Source organism: Podarcis erhardii (genome assembly GCF_964252035.2).
Source record: "Podarcis erhardii genome assembly, chromosome: 2".
NCBI lineage: Eukaryota > Metazoa > Chordata > Lepidosauria > Squamata > Lacertidae > Podarcis > Podarcis erhardii.
The window spans coordinates 37,144,051-37,160,809 of NC_138498.1; the positions used below are offsets into that span (position 1 = coordinate 37,144,051).

Below are 16,759 nucleotides of genomic sequence, written 5' to 3' on the forward strand. Positions count from 1 at the left end.
CATAACCTTTTGTTATGGATTATTTGTTCTGGATTATGTTCTGGATTATTTTTGTCCTAGGTTTGTTCTACCGTAGCCCCTACAGACAGCAATGACCACCCCCTAGTGGAGCAGCAATAAAACTGCTAGCACATTTGCAAAGCTAAGCAGGGTCCAATATGGGTTTCAAATTGGATGGGGAACCATTTTGTAGAGATTGCTGAAAAGCAGAGGGTTGGGCTAGATGACCCTCAGGGTCCCTTTGAGTTCTATGATAGCACTGGGGAAGCATTGCAGAACAAACTCAAGCAGGATAAATCCACCACTAATGCACTTATTATTGTGTCAAGGACACGTTGCAAAGTGTGCCTGCAAGAACACCAGTCTGGAGAGGCCCTCAATCTGAGCTGCCACATAGCTCAGTTCTTAGATCTTGCAAACTTTGTGTGACTTTAGCTCTGAGGTATGTAGCTGTCAGTGTTTAGCAAAACTCCTGAATTAACTCATAATTTAGATGCTGAGGAATAACGTGTTCCACCATAAAGCATGGCAGCATGAAGCAATTCCTCCCCCTCCCCCCAGTTTTTGCACAACACCTTAACTATACAATGAATTTAGATCTCAGAACACCAGTGCTGGTTTCCTTGTTTTTACATTGCAGGTGAAGTAGAAACAAGCATGGAGAATGTGGAGTTCAAGTACAGTGATACCTTGGGTTAAGTACTTAATTCGTTCCGGAGGTCCATTCTTAACCTGAAGCACCACTTTAGCTAATGGGGCCTCCTGCTGCTGTCATGCTGCTGGAGCATGATTTCTGTTCTCATCCTGAAGCAAAGTTCTTAACCTGAAGCACTATTTCTGGGTTAGCGGAGTCTGTAACCTGAAGCGTATGTAATAGGCACATTAAAAAAACAACAACACAACCTTCTCTACTGGACTTCCCAGTGCTTGTAGGAATCCCAGTTTGTTCAAACTTGGCCTGAGTTGGTAAAAGGATCCACAAAGAAGGAGCAAAAGGCATTTGGGGGGCGGGGCGGGGGGAGCAAGGGTATAAGGACACGTTCCAACAAGATGCAGAAACTTGCAACGCCAGAGTCTTGTGGTAAAACTGAAACCGGCCCATCCACATTTTCTTAGCTTGAACCGGTGTGATTTGGCAATCTCTTGCTTGGCGCAGGGCTGTTTCTCAACCATGCCTTTTGCAGAGGTGAGGTGGTTAGAGTGCCTCTCTATGGCTCTAAAACCCACTAAAGCAATGAAGCACACTGGGCTACTGAGAGGATAAAAAAGGAAGGGATGAGGATAAAATGGGGAGAGAATCAGAAATGCTGCCTTGAACTCCCTGGTAGTAAGGCAGAGTATCTGTGTAACGAATGAATCAATGAATAAACAAATGTTATAAGAAAGATGCGTGGCAAACCTACATCTAATCAAACTTCTCTGCGCTGCCCAACTGCCTCATATTATTAGGCAAGGCAGGAACGTTGTTGTCTTGAATGGCAAGCCAGACTTCTTCCTGTTCCTACAAGGCTTAGCGGGCCAGAGACAAATGAGACATGCTGGCCCTGATTCAGGGACATTCCTGCACAACAGCAGGCTGCCTGCCGGAGGCTTTGCAGGATGATCCCCCTCCTTCTCCCCATCAAAGAGATGATTAACGCTGTCAGCTTAGATTGGAACAGTGCTTAGACTTCGCCACACACAATCCGCACATGGGAGATGTGAGTTGGCAACTCTCATCCTCTGCCTGGCATTGCATCTGTGGCAAAGGAACACAACACCTGCACAATGCCTGGCCAGGTGCTGGATCTAGGGATTTTGCATGCAGATCTGCTCCTCTGGATCTGAGTTCCCATACTTTGCCTTCAGTAGAATACCAAACTCCAAGGAGTGTGGATTTTTATGTCCAGCTGCTTAATATTGGTATTAAGTATCCAAAGCCTCCTTTGTGGCTCTGGGCCAGTAACAACAGGTGTGAATTTATGGCTCAGATCAGTGCAGCAGATCACCTCAGCCATTTGGATCATGGAGGATGTCTGCTGAGGGCTACTAGCCATGATGGCTATGTTCCCTTCTCCACTGTCAGAGGCAATATGCCTCCAAACACCAGTTGCTGAATACCAACCCTATTCATGCTTCCCAATATCTGCAAATCACCGATTGGGAGAGTACTAATGCACTCAGGTCCTGCCTGTGGTTTTCCATAGGCCTCTGGTTGACCACAGTGAAAACAAGATGGCGGACTAGAAGGGCCATGGGCCTGATCCAGCAGGGGGGCTCTTACGATCTTATCAGTGTTGGTGCCAGGGATCACAACTCTTCTGCAGGGCCCCCACTTCCAATCTCTGGAGCCCCTTGGCCCCACTTCTCCTCCCCTTACCCCCTTTGACAATGCAAGTGGTGACTCGAGTGAGGAGACAGAGCAGCATGCTGTCCTTTGGGGTGGTGTGAGGCTGCAGCCCAGAGAAAGAGGGCAAGCAAATGGAGGCAGCAGTGAGGAAGAGATGTCCCCCCAAACCTGGAACCGACGCTGACTTTGATGGTCAGCTGGTATCAACCTGCAGGATAGGAGCAGGTTGAATGGGATGAGGAGGCAGGGAGAGCTGCTGCAAGAAATGCTTTTGTTTTGTTTTGCTGTGGAGACCACCCCACCAACCTCAGTCTCCCCTCCGTCAGTCCCTCAACCCATACCCCTGGTGGCATTGCTTGTAACCCTCCTCCTCCTTAGGTTGTGTACATACATTCAAAGCGCATTCTTTCCCTCAAAGAATTATGGGCACTGTGGTTTGCTAAGGGTTGCTATGAATTGTAATTCTGTGAGGGGTAAACTACACTACCCATAATTCTTTGAGGGGAAGAATGTGCTTTAAGAGTGTCGTGTGTACACAGTCTTAGTCTCAGTGTTGCCCTTGAGGATGGGGACAAAACTAGAATTACCTGTCTCCCCCTGTCTCCCAAGGGCTGCGGTTGCATGCCCACTGTTGGTCTCCCTGCCACTCTCAATGGGCATCAGCCCCCGCTGTTTATTTTAAATCTGCTATGGTTACCTCAGCGTTCTCTAGAGCAACCATATTTGCATTTCTGAACGTTACTGTTTGTTACTATTTAAGGACTATTGTTGCTGCAAACCTAACACAGCCTGACCGTGTGTTGCTTCTTTGCCTTGCAATAATTGCTCAACCAGTACATTTTTACATAAAGGGATTATTACAAAAGACGCAAGTTTTCCAGTCCACGTTCTTTGGAAAGCGAATGGAACAACTCTCCAGCCTTCTCTCCTTGGAAAGCAAGGAGACCCCGTTAAAAGCAGAGGCTGTGAACGTCTTCCACTATCGGGGAAACAAGGAGCACAAAGTATATTTGGGAAATCCAAAGGGTTGATCCAGCCAAAGAGCCCAGTTAAATTTATTGTGGATAAGAAAACAGCTTCAGGATCCCTGCCCCATGCAGGAAGATCCTGACTATTATTAATCTGACTAACAGATAGGTAGCCGTGTTGGTCTGCCATAGTCAAAACAAAAAATTCCTTCCAGTAGCACCTTAAAGACCAACTAAGTTAGTTCTAGGTATGAGCTTTCGTGTGTATCTGAAGAAGTGTGCATGCACACGAAAGCTCATACCTAGAACTAACCTGGAAGGAATTTTTTGTTTTAATCTGATTAACTTTATTCTGAAATAAAATCAATCACAGGGCCCAATCTGGAACATGCTTCTGGATCAGATTCCTTTTTTCTGCTGGAAAATGCCCCTTCCCTGGCTGCTATTTGCTCCCGAAGGTGCTGTTGGCAGTAAACATGCATTTGGGTTGCTGAAGTATCAGCCATAAGATTAACAATTTGCAGGAGAAATCAGTGCAGGACTGACCTCAATCAAACATGCAGTACATTCCACACTGAGGACCTGAAACTGGATTTTCTTCCAAATGATAGTGGTCAGATGAAGGATTATTATCATTATTATTATTTAAAGCAAGCATGCTACTGATCTAGAGGTGTCCATGAGAATTTCAAAGGAATTCTACTTGAATGATTTCAAAAGGAGGCACCAGTATGAGATGCTGTATTACTTACTGAGCAAGGAATCTTGGCCGGAAAAAAGACAATGGCTTCCTTTCCTACAACAGCATAACTCAGTTTTGCCAAGTTGATTGTATCTGTCACTGCTTCCTGTAAAGAAGCACTTGAGCTTGTTTTGAGCAACTGTAATTCAGGCATGTCCAACCGGTTGATCGCCGGGGCACTGCAGGTCGATCGCGGGATTAAATAAATTGGGCAATGACAACTCTGAGCACTCCCCTCTAAAAGAAGCTCAACAATTTTGGGCACTCCCCCCCCAAAAAAATAGCTCAACAACTTTGGGCGCTCCCCCCAAAATAAGCTCAACAACTCTAGGCAATGGCAATGGGTAGAACACTGCCTTTTTTATACTGGGAGTAGATCACAGTCTCTTGGGAGTTATCTGTACTTGTTGCATCTCATTGCTTCTAATGTCTATGTACTTTGCATGTGTATAAAAAGGACCCCTGACAGTTAAGTCCAGTTGCAGTGCTCATCTCGTTTTAGTGGTCAAAGTCCCACGTTTGTCTGCAGACAGCTTCCGGATCACGTGGCCAGCATGACTAAGTCGCTTCTGGCGAGCCAGAGCAGCACACGGAAACGCTGTTTACCTTCCCACTGGAGCGGTACCTATTTATCTACTTGCACTTTGACGTGCTTTTAAACTGCTGACCTTCTGATTGGCAAGCCCAAGAGGCTCTGTGGTTTAGACCACAGCGCCACCTGCGTCCCCTTGCATGTGTATACATACCTGCAATTTAAGATTAATATTACCATTCCTGCATCTGATGATGTGGCCTCTAGTCCACACAAGTTCATGCTAATTTTTTAATCTTTAAAGTGTCACAGGAACCTTCATTGTTGTTGTTGTTTGCATATTTAAGGTAGCAATCCTTGCACACTTACCTGGGAGAAAGTCCCATTGAATGCAGTAGGCCTTTCTGCTGAGTAAGCATGCAAAGAAGAAGGAGGAGGAGGAGGAGGAGGAGGAGAAGAAGAAGAAGAGGAGTTTGGATTTGATATCCCGCTTTATCACTACGCTAAGGAGTCTCAAAGCGGCTAACATTCTCCTTTCCCTTCCTCCCCCACAACAAACACTCTGTGAGGTGAGTGGGGCTGAGAGACTTCAGAGAAGTGTGACTGGCCCAAGGTCACCCAGCAGCTGCATGTGGAGGAGCGGAGACGCGAACCCGGTTCCCCAGATTACGAGTCTACCTCTCTTAACCACTACACCAAACTAGGATTTGTTTTCACCTCTAGGTTGGTGAGATTTACGGTAAGCATGTGCTTCACTCCTATAGTGAAACAAATTGATTGTCAAATGTGTTCAAGTATCACTGGATCATGCCGTAGGTCTGGACAAATCAGCATATCTGCATGTGAAAACCATTATTTTACTGTACTTAAAGAAGGAGCAAGTAGTTACAGAGTTATTGTAAAAAGTACAATGAATGAACAGGAAGCATTTTGAGCCTGCATACACACCATCGATTTAAAGGTTACTGGAAAATGCAGCACTGTGAGAGATAAACTACAGTTCCCAGTACATTTTTTTTAAGGGGCAGGGACGGTGCTTTAAATGTATGGTGTGTATACAACCTGAAACTCTACATAAATATTATTATAAAATTGTTTCTGAGACATGGGTCTCCCAGTCTAACTCAGTTAAAGTACTGTACAAACATAGACAATAACAACTGACACTTCTTATTCAGAAGGACAGACAAATCTGTCAGTTTCAGATTCTCATTTTTCCCAAACATAAGTTCAGTTCATTCCATTTTCACATCCATTTGCCATTTTCCCTTGAAAAAGTCCACATGAAGATTCACAGTTCACACACACATTTCTTTCGATCTTTGTGCAGTTTTGTCCAATATCGTTTTTGCAAGGAATTTCCCCAACTATGTTGCTTTGCATACTATTTCCATATAGTTGTGCACACTTTTTCATTGGATAACTGCAGCACAAAATTTGGGGAAGTGAGAATTCTGAAGGGTATCTTATTAGTGCAGGAAGTGTGACTTGGGTCATTCGTATCAACTTCTCCCCCATCCCTACTCAAATAAACGTGGGTTGCAGCCTCACAACCCCTAGCTATTTTGTTCCTACTTCTTCTTTTCCAGATGCCTGTTTTGTCTTGGATCTTACCCAGCCACTGGTAAACCTGAGGTCAGGCAACTTGGCTAAGCCCTTCTCAGTCAACAGCTCCACCTCCCTACATGCTTGGTGGGTCATCTTGGAAGAAGAAGAAAGAGGTCCATTCATTGAGAAACAGAAGGTTGACTTCAAAGCAACTCTCACAGCAGCCTGCCCAAGTTCAGGTGGGTGGGGAAATCAATATCACCATCGTGTATCTACGAAAAATGCTTTATTGTGGATTAGACAAGGCACATGTTGTTGAAGAGGCATTTACTGAAATATGAGCTCTTGCCGATAGTATACTCGCCATCCTGGCTTGAACTTTCTGCAAGGCGTCGCCCCAAACCTGAACTGGCTTTAGGGTTGAGTTTTAATGTGGCTCTGCCTAGTTAACACCTGCTTCCTCTTTAACAGAGCCCATCAAAACTAAACATGGGCACAACTGAAAGACAGGCATGTACTCCCTTGCAGTAATCTGGAGCTGCCACATCCACTGCAATGTGCAAATGAAGCTCCAAGCACAGACTGCCGTGTTCATTGCAACAGAGACAGCCAACCTCCATGTACAAAGAATGGAAGCACAGATTTTCTCCCTCCGGCAAAATGAATGGATTGGCTCTCTGTGTGTAGGTGTTTGTGTAGACCAGAGCTCCCACAACCATCAGGCATTGAGGAGCATGGCAAAATAATTTCAAGGGACCACAACGATCATCTAGTCCAACCCCTGCAATGCAGAAATCTTCCACCTGGTGCGGGACTCGAACCCACAACCCTAAGATTAACAGTCTTGTGTTTTGCCAATTGAGCTATCCCTCAGCTGCCCCTTCTCCAAAAATGGATTTTAGGGCTGTATATAAAAAGAAACGTAGAATTACAAAAATAAATAATGCAATAAAATGAAGAGGAATAAAACTATCCCACCAGTGTGTGTGTGTGTGTGTTTTGGGTAAATAATAAAGTTGGAACCTGGCACCGAAAATAATAAACTGTTGGCATCCAGGTGCCAACCCAGTGAAGGTCATTTCTTTTGGACATACAGCCACTGTACTTTTCCTGCAGGTGAAACAGACTTCCTCTGATGACCTGGGTGCATAGGCATTAAGAATTCAAGCCATTTCCCCCCCACAACTGAAGTCAATGGGGCTTGATGGATTTACAACCCCGTCTAGCTAGATGGACAGGTCTGTGGCTTGGCCTTAATGAAAGGACTCCTGCCCTTTGCACAACAAGCCTTTCCAGGAAGGCCACCAAGAACCTTTCTCACAACAGGCTTCAGGGGGATGTCTGCCACAGGCTACGCACATGCAGAACTGAAGAAACACGATCTGCTCGCTCCTCTGTGTGAAAATCACCATTTGGGTGTCACAAAGGTTTCCTTGTCTCTCTTTCTGCTCCTTCAGACTGGTCCTGGCCAGAAGGTCAACCCCTTGAACTGCAATTATTGGAATGGATTCCAAAACATCCCCCCTCAGAGGAATCAGTCTCCACATGCTCAGAAATATAGACCGGAGACTTTTTCAAAGCAAAACTTTGAAAAACTTATCTGTGAACTGGAGCAGCCCTGTTTGTTTTTGCTCTGGAGTACAAGTCCAGAATCTGGGTTCAAATCACTCAACCCTAAAGCTCACTAAAGTGACCTTGGGCCAGTAGCTTTCTCTTGGCCTAACCTACCTCACAGGGCTGTTGTGAGGATAAAATGAGGAAGGGGAGAAACTTACGGTATATGTTACCTCGAGCTGTTCGGATGAACATTTGAATCCTCAATAACTGGTATGCACAACCCTTCTCAACCCGCACACTTATGTGTTTTGCAACATATGTATTTCTTTGAATGTCTGGTTATTGTTCTGCTACTGTTCTGCTTGTGAAAGGATTATTCATACAGCCAGTGCAAACAATGGCAACAGGGGCAAATGTGAGGCTCTGCCTAAGCTACTGGTGGGGACAGAAAGGAGAAACATTAAGAAGGGAACCTCATGCAGGAGGCAGAAACATCAGCATAAGAGTTACGAGTTTGCTTATGAAGCCTGGAGGAGTAGGATATTCTGAGTGGTTTACCCAATGATTTCTAAAAACAGTGGCTTCGTACGTATGCAACCTTTTCTTCTAGGACTCCCATGTCTTTCACTGCTGCATGGTAGGCAGCTCTTTTGGACATCTTTCTTACATGCCTAGACCAGGGGTGGCCAACCTATTCTATTATTTAAGCGACGTGGGTGGCGCTGTGGTCTAAACGATAGAGCCTAGGGCTTGCCGATCAGAAGGTGGGCGGTTCGAATCCCCATGACAGGGTAAGCTTCCATTGCTCGGTCCCTGCTCCTGCCAACCTAGCAGTTCGAAAGCCCATCAAAGTGCAAGTAGATAAATAGGTACCGCTCCGGCGGGAAGGTAAATGGTGTTTCCATTCACTGCTCTGGTTTCGCCAGTCATGCTGGCCAAATGACGCAGAAGCTATACGCCGGCTCCCTCGGCCAGTAAAGCGAGATGAGTGCCGCAACCCCAGAGTCATCTGCAACTGGACCTAATGGTCATAGGTCCCTTTACTTTTACTATTCTATTATTATTATTATTATTATTATTATTATTATTCTATTTATACACAGCTCATCTGACTGGGTTGCCCCAGCCACTCTGGGCGGCTTCCAACATATATAAAAACATAATAAAACATTAAACATTAAAGAACTTCTCCATACAGAGCTGCCTTCAGATAGCTCAGGGGTTGGATAACTCCATACCCGCCAACATTTCTCCAATGAAAATAGGGACATCCAAAGGAAAAAAGGGACATTCTGGGATCAAATCAGAAACCAGGATGACGTCTGTAAATCTGGGACTGTCTCTGGAAAATAGGGAAACTTGGAGGGTCTGCTACACTGAGCCTGGAAATAGCTATCCTGAGTGTCCCAGTCTAAACCTATGGTTTGCCTATTCTAGCTCATGAATGCGAAAGGTCACCCAAAGTAGTGACAAGGCTACAAGAATTGTCTCCGGCACTAAGCGGAGGAGACGTTCACATTTGGAGTTAATGATTTCAGATATCACAAAAATAAACGCAATATGTCCATCTGTTACAACTTGGCAGGCACCGGCTTTATGCAAATGATGTGCAAAACCTGTTAATTACAATTAGCTCAAATATACAAATTAGATGCCGGCACCTGGATATCGTATGTTGCCAATGTGGTTCTCAGAGCTGTTCACCCCTGGGCTAAAGGGACCTGCAGCAGAAGTCTATACAACTTATGGAAACATGTATTTGGATTTAGCCTTGCGAAAATGACTTCTAACAAATCTGTCTCACTCAGACATGTCTTTCTTCCCCATCACCTCCCCTGCAAGCTTCTTTCGGACGTCAAACCCAAAGAGAGCAAAAGCATCAATCAGATTTTCCCTCGAGCCGTCGCCAGGAAAGAATGTCTACTGGTGTGGGTATTGTTATAGCTAACCTACATCTGTTTTCTTAAAATTAAAAACAGCAACAGCATTTTCACATTTAGAAAATGAGATACAAATCCACTGCATTAATGCATTTATTATTACAAGGGTAAGAAAGGTAAAGCTATTATATTGCTTGACTTCCAGATTATAGATTAATTAAATTGATTTAATTAATTTCTTAAATTCTTATGGAGCAGCTACATCATCAAATCAACCCCATGGTCCTTAATCTGTAACTACACACACACACACACTGGACTTCAACAACTTAAACATTCCTTAGTTTTCTTGCTTTCTCAACATGGTTGTTCATTTTATAATCCCAACCTGCTCCTATAACTTCCTTATCAGGTCTGTTTTACTTGGTCTTGCACTTCCCCCTTAGTTTTTAGCATATCCTATCATGACCATCATAGGAATGCATCATACCCGCACTTGGTTAGGTCATTAGGGTGCTATATTTTACATAATTAAATGAACAAAGCAAAGTGTCCATCTGAAATGCATCTTTAAGCATATTAATCACCATATGCTAAAAGCTCGCAGCCTTCTGGCATCTCCATCCAATTTGATATAAATCTTCCCCGACCAAGTGCATTGCCTTGAGGTCAGATTCAACGTTGATTTTTACCAGAAATAAATTATTTGCGTTAAAACTATTGCCTCAATTACCCTCCACATTCTACTTTTATTATGACAACATGTAATTCCGTTTTAATCAGTAAACTTGTTAAAAGCACGCAATTGACTCAATTGCAAAACTCTGAATAAGTGGCTAATGTGTAGGGCAATTGAAGTTTTGTTGTGGTTACCTCAGTGGCACTTCACAGTTACCATAGTTCCTTGAATTACAAAGCAATAAGGGCAGGTCTCGGCCGGGGTCATTTGTGTGAAAGACTTGCGCCAACAACAGTCATTTTTTTTGGTCTGACAGAAGAAAACAGGATTAGGAGCCGCATGTTAGACCTAGGGAGGGTTAGGAATAGTAGTCTAATTAAATGTATCAGGCAAGGAACCTAGAAATCCTGATTTCTAGGCACTGTCTGTGGAGATACTGGGTGATCTGTATGCAGAGCAGGGAATCCTGCAAGGACTGGAATCAGCAAATAAAAGGAAGAAGTAGAAGCTAGAGACATCTAAATCAGTTGGTTTTGAGCTGTGTTTTGAGATCTTTTGGGGGGCAGCCACAGATAGGCTCCTTGCCAAATGTTGTGGTGCTCAATTTAGACCAAGGTTCCCCAAACTTGGGTCTCCAGCCGCTTTTGGACTACAATTTCCATCATCCCTGACCAGAGGTCCTGCCAGCTAGGAATGATGGGAGTTGTAGTCCAAAAACAGCTGGAGACCCAAGTCTGGGAACCAAGTTTGTGAACCAAGTTTGTCCAAGGTCAGCATCAGGAAACACAGCAAAAAACGGTGGTCTTATTTAGCAGATATTCAAAGGAACTGACCCGATTTCAGCTTCTAGAGCATAGTCCCAGGAATGGCTGAGTGATGAGGGCAGCTGTCGCTAGGGGTGGACTTTGATAACTTGGTGCCCTGAGCAAGGACAAAATTTGCCCCCTACTTTAATATTTCTTATTTTCACAATAATTCCTTTTGGTACAGTTGCATTTATATGGATCTTCTCAGTAGGTTCCCGTATTAATATAGGTTTATTATTATTATTATTGTTATTGTTATTGTTATTGTTATCATTATTGTTATTGTTATTATTATTTTGCTCCCCTTTGGTTCAGCACCTTGTGCAGGGAAGACACCCAAACCACCCTAAATCTGGCGCAGCTCTTACACAGTTCCTCAAATATGACCCAGTGTCTGGGGAAAATTATCATTGTCCAAAAGCACAGCAAGTGTTATTTTTGGTTAAGTAGAATGTTAGCTAGGTCTACAAGGGAGCAAGATGGCTGTTACGAAGCATCCTCAAAGGAAGTCTTTATTTCCTCCGGTCTTCTCCCCTAAGGCCTTGTGCCTCTGAAGGCATTGCTTTATCCAGAGAAAGGAGCTTCCACCTACAATTTATTGTTATTAGGAGCACAGTAGACGTTACAGACAAATGTGTGTAATAAATCTTTCTTTCTGACAAATAACTGGGGGGGGGGGGGAGGTGTCAGGGAACTGCCATCAGTACTGGAGGGAGAGTGCAAAAGCCAGAGGGATTCCAGAGAGCGTCCAGGGATCAGAAGAAGCAGCCCATCTTCTGGGGAAGAGAATCAGCGTAGCACCAGTGGAGAAGGGGGGCAGGTGGGGGAAGTGGCGAGGCGGTCCCATGACTCCTTGCCGGGGACCAGCGGGGAGAGCAGAGGTCCTCCGTTGCCCACGCCCTCCCTGCGCAGAAGGCTTTCGCGCAGAGAGGGTAGGCGGAGACTAGGCGTCAAAGAGCTTCTTTGCTGGAAGAAGTTTAAGAAACGCCCACTGACGGATTCTGCCAGCGATTGAGTCAGCCACGGGTGAGTGGCTGTCCGGACAGAGGAGGTTCACTTTGGCAGCCCAGCCAGGTGTTTGCACCCAGCCAGGGAGATAGGCATCTGCTTACACACGAGCAACCCCTTAGAACCATTACAGGAGGCTGCTTAATCCTTTCCGCACCGGCCATTTCACTGCTGAAAATAGTATATCTCTCTCATCCCATCCACCAGCTTCTTTCTCATGGACTCATATAATTTTAGGATGAGAAGAGACGCCTGTGAGGTTCCATATACAGGCAAATGTGCATGTAACTCTATGAGGCTGTATTTTAATGTTTTAATGTATTTTAGTCTTGTTTTTTAAGCTGTATTTCAGTCAATTGTTTTTATATTTGGTGTTAGCCACCCTGAGCCCGGTCTTGGCTGAGGAGGGCGGGGTATAAATAAAATTTATTATTATTATTATTATTAACTCTACAGGTGAACACCAGCTAGAGGCTGGAGCAGAGAAAGGGACCTTCCCCTCCACAGCTCATCTGATACAAATCCCAGCCTCCAAAGGCTGTGTTTCCCTGTGCTCTAGTTTTCATTAGAAGCATTTAGCTCGCCCTTAGTTGGCCTAGAAATGGGGGTCAATTTGGATTTGATATCCCACTTTATCACTGCCCTAAGAAGTCTCAAAGCGGCTAACAATCTCTTTTCCCTTCCTCCCTCACAACAAACACTCTGTGAGGTGAGTGGGGCTGAGAGACTTCAGAGAAGTGTGACTGGGCCAAGGTCACCCAGCAGCTGCATGTGGAGGAGCGGAGACGCGAACCCGGTTCACCAGATTACAAGTCCACTGCTCTTGTGCTCCTTGCCATTTGCTTTCTTCGTAAGGAAAAACTCTGGTGCAGATTTACCAGATCCTGCCCCTCTGAAAACATGCAGTGAGGAGGAAGTCACTTTGATGTATAAAAAGAAAGAGAGGGGAAAAGAAGGAATGAGACCCAAATGTTTATTTTGCAACTAGACTATACGTATACCAGCAGGGCAATGGTGTGGGAAATGGAAAGTTCTGATAAGCGAGTTGAGATGAAAAACTGAACTTTCCATCTCAATAAAAATAGGACACGTTATTACCTCCTATCATTCTGGAAAATGCTGGGGCAATTGTCATCCATCTTTCAACTGGAATTGTTGTGGGGTGGTGGGGAGGGGAGGTTGGATAAGAGATATCAGAGATTCGACCCTCACAGACCTGACAGAATGTGTTGTTTGCTCAATTGAAAGGAAGAGGTTGGGAAACAGGCTGGGCCATTATGCCTCCTAAACTCCAAGGAGCTGCCCTGAAGGACATGAACAGTAAAGAATTGCCCACAAACTCTAACTTTAGGGTTGCCATATTTCAAACCGTGAAAATCCAGACAGTTGTTGAGCTTGTTTAAGTTTTGCCCAAAGTGGTTGAGCTTTTGGGGCAAAATTGCTTTTTTAAAAAATGCCGTTTTTGAGCTATTTTTATTTTTAAAAGGCACTGCCGACATCGGCTGCCGTATGTCCGGATTTTCCAGTACGTCTGTGCCGATTTCCGCTTTGACAATGCTGCTGACTGCAGTATTCTGGATATATCTGGCCAAATCTGGACGTATGGCAATCCTATAATTTAGAACTTTTCTGTTTTACAACAAAGACAAATGTGTCCATTTCACTGTGAATTTAGTCATGCTGAGAAGGTTAGGCCATAGCAGAAAAACTGAGGAGGAGGAGGGGGGCAGAGAGAGCTCTTAAACCATACGTAGCTTGGATATGGAATGCCTTTCAAGTTCTTGAGATAACAAGTTTGTGAGCAGAATGACTTTTCCTCATTGGAAGATGGGACTTTCCCTCCCCTCCTCCCCCTGTGCACACCATGCCATCTCCCAATCTGCTCTGGAGGATTGGAGGAAACCCCACAACATATTTAGATGGAACGGGAATGGGGGGGGGCAGCCCAGTCCATAGACTCATAGAGTTGGAAGGGATCACGAGGGTCATCTAGTCCAACCCCCTGCAGTGCAGGAATCTCTCACCCAACATGGGCTCAAACCCATGATCCTGAAATTAAGAGTCTCGTGCTCCATCAACTGAGCCATCATGCCTGGCTACTGTGCAAGCAAAAGTTGTTCTGCGACTTAGCAGTACATTGAACATGATGCTTGCCAAATGGTTTCGGTTATCTGGGATCTAAGTTTTGGCTCCCAACCTGTTCCGAGAGAATCATCCCTTCTGAGCCCCTCATCCAACTCTTCAGCCGTAATGAAAGCAGATGACATCTGTAGGAGCCCATGAGCTGTAGGGCAAGTCCTTTAAGCTTAGTGAACTTAATGTGGGTGAACCATCTTGCAGCCACTTCACAACATAGGCTTCGTCAAGCTGGCGCCAGGAAGACGCTCTGAACCACAACTCCCACCAGCTGGCTGGGCCTGAGGAGAGTTATGGTCCAAAACATCTGCAGGGCGCCAGCTTGATAAAGGCTGCTGTAACATCGTTCCAGCCCTCTGTACGTGTCTATTCCAACTTTCACACCGCTGCTCTTAGCATAGATTACACAACTTCATCGGCTTAGAAATGCAGGGCTTTAGTCTGCCAGGAGCAGAGGAGGAAGGCTCCTAAGCAAAGGTAAGGGCAGTACATGTTCCCTGGGATCTGCAACTCATCACGGGACATAGCAGCTAAATGAAGAGCAAAATCTGAGCTGCACTTTGCTCTCTTGTCCGTGTGTGTGTGGGGGGGGACAACAGCACCCTGCATGTCAACAAACAAGACAAGCCACGCTGCAACCATGCACAGCACGCCATCTTCAAACCTGAAGCCACCTAGTGGCACCCTCTTAAGAACCCTGCATTCGCCTGCTTGGTCTTCCTGGCCCCACTGTGTGGGAATGTGCCCTTATGGCTAGGAACTCTTGAATGCACAGGCGTCTGGAAGCCTCAGCTCTCTGCTTCCCATGCATTACTCACTCCGCTGAACTTAATTAGCATGCCTGGCCTGCTTTTTATTCCTAGCCTTTTGGGAGCTGGGAGTACAATACCCTTCTTCTCTCCCAACCCTTGCCTGCCCTTCCTCGCTCTCCAGGAGAGGTAGCGTTGTCGCTGTGGGCTTTCTTTCTGCACACATATCTGCCCGCGCCTCGGAGGGCGTGTGTTCCATTGTAAAGCAACATGTGCAGTCACATCTCCGAAATCAAGCTTTGAGGTTCTTCCAGGTTTAAAACTCCCTCTCGCTTTAAAAATAAACGAACTTGCACGATGTTTTTAGATACAGCTGCGGTTTGGGTCGCAACCCCATCGGATCAAAATAAACCACACGCAAACAAAAGAATATTGAGCAAGAGTCTTCGATTCCGAGGCTGGGTACACACACCATACCTTAAAAGCACATTTCTCTCCCCACCCCAACCCAAAGAAGAATGGGAACTGCAGCTTGTTTAAGGGTATTGGGAACTATCGCCCTGCGAGGTGTAAACTACAGTTCCCATGATTCTTTCTTTTCTTTTTTTTTCGGGAGCAAAGAAAGCGCGCTTGGAATGTGCTTGGAAAGTGCGGTGCGCACGCCGCTCTTTCCTGTTCTGTTTCCAACACGATTGCCAGGTTCCCCTGGTTTTGATTTTTTGGGGGGATTGCGCCTTTCCCCCAAACACACAAGGCATGCCCCTCATTTCTGAGCAACCGGCTGTTCCCAAAGCATGCTAGGCAGGGCTGTGTTTTTCTCCCGCAACGCTGCTTTTGGGAACATTTCTCCCCCACCACCATCACCACCGCGCCCCGCCCCGCCCTCCTGACTTACCTGGATGAATCCGTCGTGGTGTAGTAGTGCCCGTAAAAGATGACCGAGAACGTTGTCCCTATCAGGAACAAAAGGCAGAGCCTCTTACACCGGGCAGACCCCATCCAGGCAAGTTTGGAGCAAGCCAGCAGGAGCAGGAGGAGGAGGAAGAAGCAGCCTTCCTCCAAAAAAGGCTGGCCTCCCGATGCGCGCTATCCTGGGCGCTGCCAAATGAAATCAGAGCCACCTTCGCTTCCCAAGCGATGCCGCCCTCGCTTTCAAAAAGCAAAAGGGGGGAAAGAAGTGGGGGGCTCCACAGTGGCTCTTTCAAGCTCTTTTGAAAAGTTCCCGAGTTGCTCTCCTGCCTGACTTGGCCCTCTTGAGCCCAGCTGGAAGAGGTCCCCCAGGGCTTTGGGTATTGAGCGGCGCGTAATAAAGACCTCCTTCTCTCTCTCTCTCTCTCGCGTCTCCTCCCTCTCCCTGCCCTTCCATCTGTTGATAGCTGCCAATGCACCTTCCCAGGATAGCTAACTTAAGCAGAGAGAGAGAGAGGCTGTGTAAAACGGGGCGGGGGGGGGGAGAGAGAGACAGGGTACTTCTTCCCTAACTGGTTTAGACTCGCTCGCTGGTGGAGGGGGCGACGGGAGTCGCGAGTTCCTACTCCTAAAACAGCTACTAATTCTCAGCGGGCGATTAAACATTTACTCGGGCAGGAAAGGAGCATGCTTGGAAGTTGATCGTTCTTTAGCCTTGACCCACGAACGTGGTTTATTTTGTTTTCTTTCCCGCCCCCCCCTTTTTGGGGGGGAGCAGGGAGAGGGTGGTGGAATTCATAAACGCTTATTTCCGATGAAACAAGGAGCTTTTACGCACCCACGGAAGCGCGCGTGCGCACCCCCGTTTCGAAAACCTCGCAGCAGATATGTGAGAGGTTTCGGGCGGGGTTGGCGG

General features: G+C 45.9%; 1 protein-coding gene across 1 annotated transcript in view; it reads right to left on the reverse strand.

Moving 5' to 3' along the window:
- Positions 1-16,325, reverse strand: part of ST6GALNAC2 (ST6 N-acetylgalactosaminide alpha-2,6-sialyltransferase 2) — a 30,988-nt gene extending 14,663 nt beyond the window's left edge. The window contains exon 1 of the mRNA XM_081851152.1: positions 15,830-16,325. Within this exon, the coding sequence (XP_081707278.1) occupies positions 15,830-15,933 (104 nt within the window). The 5' untranslated portion in view covers positions 15,934-16,325. The remainder of the gene's footprint in view (positions 1-15,829) is intronic.
- Positions 16,326-16,759: the final 434 nt, after the last annotated feature.